Here is a 6,785-nt window from a genome sequence, read left to right as displayed (position 1 = left end):
TCAATTGCCTGCTCTCTCACCCCTTACCTCTCCATACTTTGCACATACTGTTCCCCAGCTGACTCCTATGGCAACTAATATCTCTCTTGGTCATAGTATATATCACAACTTAATTTTTTTCTCATCCTAGACTGTCAACTCCATGAGGGACTAAAATGTGACATTTCCTAGCTCTGTATCTGACATACTGAAGGTATTTATTAAATATTTTTTAAATAAATGAGTGAACAATAAGATATAAATATAATAGTTCTGAAAAGAGACTAGTTATAACTTTAACACAGTTTATTTTCTCCCAGAAATCATCAGAGGACAAGTAATTTCCCACGTTCTCTCTCCAGTACCAATAAGTCTGAATGAATGACATTTGTGGGTTCATGGATCCTGGCTTTTGTTTCATGGATCCATGGCTTTGTTTGCCATGAAAGGCAGCCTGCTTCATAGATTCCCCAAGGAACCTAGGAATTGTGGTGAACTGGTTCTTAGGTTCCAATTCTCAGAAAATTTACCAGTAGAGATATAATCATCATCATCATCATCATAATCATCTATAGAAGTTTGTATGAAAGATACCAGAGTACACAGTGAGAACAAATCTGTCATTCTTTTGCACCCAAAACACCCACTCTTCCCAAATGCAACCATTGTTAGATTTCTTATCTGTCCTTTGAAAGATATTCTATCCTTTTTTTAAACACACACACAAATTTATAATTTTATACATATATGACAGCTTACATACTATACATCATTTATTCACTTATCAATATAACTTGAAGGTGGTTCCATATATGTATATCTGAAACTTCTTCATTTAAAAGATGTTGCATCATATTCTATTGCATGGATACATCATAATTTATCTAACTAGTTCTCAATAAATGGTCATTTAAGTGGTTTCTAATAATTTTCCATTACAAACAATGTTGCAATGAATATTCTTGTACATACGTATTTTCACATATGTATGCTTATATGGGTAGGCTAAGTATCTAGGAGTTAGTACAATTGCTGAGTTAATGGATATGTGCATTTTAAATTGTGTTAAATAGTTTGCAATTTATCCTAAGTAGTATTTGTACCACTTTACACTTCTATCAGTAATGTATATATTTTTCCCTTCCTCAGATGAAAGAGTATTTGATGGCTGCACATCTGAATGGCAAAAAAAACACAATTATTCTTATTGCTTATGACGTATTTTTCTCTTTATGAGCAAAATAGAGCAATTCTTTAAAAAATAGCAAGGTTTTTCTTTGCATTATAAAGTTATGACCAGAGCAAATCACTCAAAATTCCCATTCTCCAGCTTTTCATCTGAAAAATTAGGGGATTGGATAAAGTCTCTGAGTCCTTTTTTCACCCTAACAATTGTAGGAAAAGTACAAACAGCAGTAACGAATAGGTTCAATGGTAGGATGAACAATTCTTAGAGTGGTACTAGTTATTTACTTAAATTTGTTTACCTGAAAAAGTGTGAAGATAGACCAATTGCCTAAAGATTATTTTTCTCAATTAATCTCTAATTTTTATGTTCCCATAAATTTCTGCAGGGCATGTTTCATATCTTTGTTCCTCAGACTATAGATCACGGGATTAATGAGTGGGGTTCCCACAGAATAAAACAGAGTCACAAGCTTCTGCATTCCAGCTTCATGTTCAGATGCTGGGCTCAGATACATGACCATCACTGACCCATAGAAGAGTGAAACCACAGCCAGATGAGAACCACAGGTGGAGAAAGCCTTTCTTCGTCCAGCTGCTGAAGGCAAACTAAACACATCTCTCAGGAGCAGAGCATAGGACCCCATGATGCAGAGAAAAGGCATAAATAACAGCAAAGAACTTATGAATGTCCAATAAAACTCCATTACTGGGGCTCTGGCACAGGCGAGTGCTAACAAAGGACCGGGGTCACAGAGGAAGTGGTCAATAATCTTAGATCCACAGAAGGACATCTGGGAAATGATGATGATAGGGACTGGGAACCAGAGGAAACCAAGTACCCAGCAGCTGACCACAAGATTGGTGCAGAGACGTCCAGTCATAAGAGTGGGGTAACGTAGGGGCCAGCAGATAGCAAGGTATCGATCAAATGCCATAATAGCCAAGAAAAAGCATTCTGTAGAACCCAAGGAGAAGAAAAAGTAGAACTGGACAAAGCACCCAGAGAAGGAGATGACCTTGGTGTCAGAGAGGAAGTTGGCCAACATGTTGGGGACAGTGGAGGTGACATAGCAGATCTCCAGGAAGGAGAAGTTGGCGAGCAGGATGTACATGGGGGTGTGGAGTCTCTGATCCCAGCGCACAGCACAGATGATGGAACCATTGCCCAGGAGAGTCAGGAGGTAGACAATAGAGAAGAGCAGAAAGAGGAGGATCTGCCCCTCCCTGGGGCAAGGGAAGCCCAGGAGGATGAAGCCAGTGATGTTGCTGAAGTTGTTAAGGATGTTGGAGTTTTTCATGGGCCTGTACTGTGAAAGGAACTATAATTACTAAATACCCCTGGAAAAGCAGAGAGAATTCATTTCCTTCATCCAAACTCAAAACTGAGATGTTTGCTTATTCAGTATTCATTCGATGTTTATTATTTGTGGGGTATTTTTTCCAGGTACTGGGCATACAACAGTGAACAAAATAGATTAAAATCTCTACCTCATGTAGCTTGCCTTAAGTAGGAGAATGCAATGCATATTGACATTACGATGTATAATTCTTTTCTCTCTTCTTAACCTAAATATACTGGGTTAACTCTCTTCCTGGCAACTACTGTTTTAAGAGTAGGCTGAGGTTATTGCTATGTAAAACAGCAGTTCATGGGGGTGACGGGGGATACACGTGATCCTTGCATCTAGAAAGCTTTCTGTAATGTTTTTAAATGAATGGTTAAGTGCATTTGCTAAATACTCGTGAGTACTCTCCTAATGCAGCCACTGGTAGGTAGGTGCCTTGTTGGATCATGTGATTCTGGAGCAGGAAAAAGGTAGGACTTTTGATGTCACTTAGAAATTACTTAACAGTTGGCTATATTATAACCTAACCTGTTGATTTATTCCCCCTAATGCCATTATGTATCAATTTCAAGAATAAATTCATCAACATTTCCTGGGGAAAACTACCTGAGAACATACCACATAAGGCCATCTGGAGAGGCATCCCGAAAGATAACATTAACATCAGTAATCAGACCATCTTGAAATAAGTCTACTCTCTGGGATAAGGATGCAGTGGTGTGCTAGAACCCTTTCTCTGGGTCAGGTTTGTTCAGGACATTACTTGATTCTATGTCAAGGGGCACTCCTGTTGCATATATATTTAAAATACGTGTCTCTAAAGATGAATATGGCATATGAGATATATTGGAGAAGAAACTTCAAGTCACTAAGAGATTCTCTTATAAACCTCCTCTTATTAGTGCCATGAGTTTCCCTTACAATTCACTATTTGGGAGATCTTACTTTAATCTATTTAAGAAATAGCTCCCAATTTTTAAAATATCAGAAAACAAGAGAATCAAAGTTGTTCAAAAATAATTATTTACCCGTATTCCAAAATTTGACCTTTATCTCTTTAGAAAGCCATCATCAATGAAGACATCTTTTTAAGATTGAAATACAACTCGGAGAAAAGAGCACAATGATAGCTTTAACATATTGGAATCTGCAGAAATTTTTTAACAAGATATTTTTAATTTTTTTGACTAATAAGAGGAGAATTTTCCTTAAAAATAATTTTGATAGAAATGTTGTATATAGAATATTTGTGTACTTACTGAACATAAGTAGAAAAAAACCCCTTGTATTCAGTGAGATCAAATTAAATAAGATATATATATTTCTATTGATGCAGCTGTTGAGGGCTCACTAAATTAATAATGCATCCTCATCTGGAAGAAAAGGGGCCGGTTATGTTAAAGCAGGTTGTAGTCTTGTGGATAAAAAAACAAGAATACAAGGAAATTGAAAGATGTGGCTAAATTCTCACTAATTTTTTAAACCAGGATGATTATGAAGAGTTAAACTAATCTGTATTCATGATCATTTTGGTGAGACATCGTGAAAATCTATTACCCCCCTATGGAAACTCTGCACTTTCCAAGCAAGAGACTCATCTTCTCAACAGGACAAGAAAGCAGTGATGCAGAGAGCAGCCACTCACCCCCGGAACAGCAGCATCCATGACTTGAACTCAGATTCACAGAGTTTGACTCAAAATCAAAATACTAAACATTTAGCTCTATATATCTGAGCTATAGACTACTCTTTTTGACATTAAAAGAAAAAAAAGCTTTATAGAAAAACTATTAGTCAGTTGTAGGGAAAGCATGGGAAATTGATTTCACAGATAATTTGCAACGTAATCGTAAGACATTCCTAATATATTCATCATTAAAATCTATGTGAATCTTAGTCCTCATACACACTGGTTTGTTTTATGCTTAAAAAAATTTTTAATACCACCTCTCCTAAAGGTGTGGATGAGTAATGATATGGAGAAAGAGGGGAGAGCTGAAAGAGGTGACCACAAAAAAAATCCCTATTTCCTTTTGCTTTCAGTCCCAGTAGACAGAGGTAGTTCCATACTGTTTTGTTCAAAATATCTATAGAAGTCATACCATTCCTGGATCTCCAGCCACTTCCTGAGAAGAAGACCTGCGGATGATGTCGGCAGCATTCAGCGCACTTATTTTGGAGAGCATGAATTCCATGGTAATCTAAATACTCAGGTGAATTTTTTTCTTTCTTGAGCTGCAAGAGAAACCAATATTCTTTAATAATCTCTTGAACATATTGAATGAACAAATATATAGATGAATAGGCTCACCTGTGATGTATAACAGCAGTAGTGTCCATCAAAAAGGACGTCTCCTATATATCATGAATCATCCTGGGAAATGGTAATCCAATCCTTAGGATGGTCACAAAGGCGAGTTCGCAGATACTCTCCTTCCCTGGCTTTAATGTGAGAGTCCTGTTTGAGAGCTTCCTGCATGGCTTATTTCACTCCCCCTGCACCGTAGGATTCTAGCGTCCTGTTTCTTACAGAGTGTGTTGAAACTATGTGCTGGTCTTAATTTATGTGTCATTTTAACCACTGCTGAGAATTCTCAGGTATCTCTTCATGTGATCCTATAAGTTTCCAAGCTTTCTGTAGGGACCTTCTCACTTTTTGCCTGGGGGTTTCATTGATATTTCTGATAAGTTGGCCCACAGGGATTATTAAAAATAATGTGCTCCAGGGGCCGCCCCAGTGGCGCAGTAGGTAAGTTCGCATGTTCCGCTTCTCGGGGGCCCGGGGTTCGCCGGTTCGGATCCTGGGTGCAGACATGGCGCTGCTTGGCACACCATGCTGTGGTAGGCGTCCCACATATAAAGTAGAGGAAGAGGGGCACAATGTTAGCTCAGGGCCAGTCTTCCTCAGCAAAAAGAGGAGGACTGGCAGTAGTTAGCTCAGGGCTAATCTTCCTCAAAAAAAAAAAAAAAGAAAAAAGTGCTCCATTGACTCTGGGAGGACCCCGTGGACTCCTTGAGCTTATGTTTCTCAAAAAAGGTATGTGATTTTGTGCTATGAGATACACAAAGCCCCTAATTAAATGTACTCCTGAATGGACAATTTTACTCAGGAAAGATAATTTTGTATTACACCAAATATGTATGTACATTGAGTCAGAAGGTATAATTAATGATATCTTTAAAATAAAATTTTGCATTTCAAAGAAATATTGCCTGCAAATGCAAATATTGTCCGCAAATATTGTCTACAAGTATTTTCTGACCACTGTTGCCAAATATGCTTTGGTTGTAGAAAGGTTTGAGAAACACCGTGCTAGATTACTTCATCACCTAGCACCAGTGGGCCTCTCTTCCTAGCGCACCTAATTTAATTCTCAGTATGGCCTTAACTAAAAGGATGGACTCTCATTTTAAATAGATTGGCCTCTCAGCTGATGGGTTTCCTGTTTAGCATGGTGTTTGGGCACAAAAATGGAATTTATTCTTCGTATAATTTTCTTTCAATACTTTTCTGACTAAAACTTTGCCCTACAGCCTTCTGAGAGGCATAAAATATGTGTAAGGCATTGTTACTCCCATTACAATTGGTGATGGGGCTGTCACAATTGATATGGAGAGCAAGCACTATGAGTAAAGTTGCTCAATTGGGAGAAAATGTATTTAAGGTAAAATAAGAAGATTGGCTACTGTGCAGTGCAGGGCTTAGACAGTAGATCAGTAGGAGAGAAGGCCGAATGGAGCAGAGTATTGAGTGAGGGCTTTGAATGGCAGAAAGAAGAGTTTGTATTTTATCTTTAAGCGGTAGAAATATGAAGCATACAGTGTTTTTGATGTGAAAGCCTCAAACAATGGAAAGCTTACGTTACTAGGTGTTTATTTTTTGTTTGTTTTTGTGTGGCACCTTGCCCTTTTGCCTTTGAGAATATTTATTTTCTGAATTTACAAGATTTCACCCTCCTTTGAAAGGCTCCAGGTGCATGTGTATTTGATTCCCTCTACCAGCTAAGATTAAACCAGTAAAGATACTTCACAGAAAAAGAACATATATAATAACACCATATAATTACTCAGTGAGGTCATGCATGTTTAAAATGTTTTATTGAGCATTTATCATCAATCAGCTCAACTTGAACTGCTAAGGAACTGTGAAAAATAAGACTGTCCCTCTACTTAAGCAAGAGACAAAATATGACTTACTGAGGCCAGTCTCTATTGTTGTTATCAATAAGTAAAGTCAGAAGTGACAATTGCTCCTTCTCTTTCAACAATGTC

The 6,785-nt window shown here is 37.7% G+C and overlaps 1 protein-coding gene across 1 annotated transcript; it reads right to left on the bottom strand.

The window, feature by feature from the left end:
- Positions 1-1,529: 1,529 nt before the first annotated feature.
- On the bottom strand, positions 1,530-2,536 carry LOC106833406 (olfactory receptor 11G2-like). Its single transcript, XM_044765227.2, has one exon. The coding sequence runs from the start codon at positions 2,463-2,465 to the stop codon at positions 1,530-1,532; it is 936 nt and encodes a 311-aa protein (XP_044621162.2). The 5' UTR covers positions 2,466-2,536.
- Between the last annotated feature and the right edge of the window lie 4,249 nt (positions 2,537-6,785).

The sequence above is a fragment of the Equus asinus genome, chromosome 2 (genome assembly GCF_041296235.1).
Source record: "Equus asinus isolate D_3611 breed Donkey chromosome 2, EquAss-T2T_v2, whole genome shotgun sequence".
Classification (NCBI taxonomy): domain Eukaryota; kingdom Metazoa; phylum Chordata; class Mammalia; order Perissodactyla; family Equidae; genus Equus; species Equus asinus.
The sequence above is the reverse complement of the archived record's forward strand: the minus strand, read 5'-3'. Positions and strand labels throughout refer to the sequence as shown.

Coding starts and splice junctions, on each gene's coding strand:
- LOC106833406 (XM_044765227.2), bottom strand. CDS start 2,465: ATGAAAAACTCCAACATCCTTAACAACTTCAGCAACATCACTGGCTTC.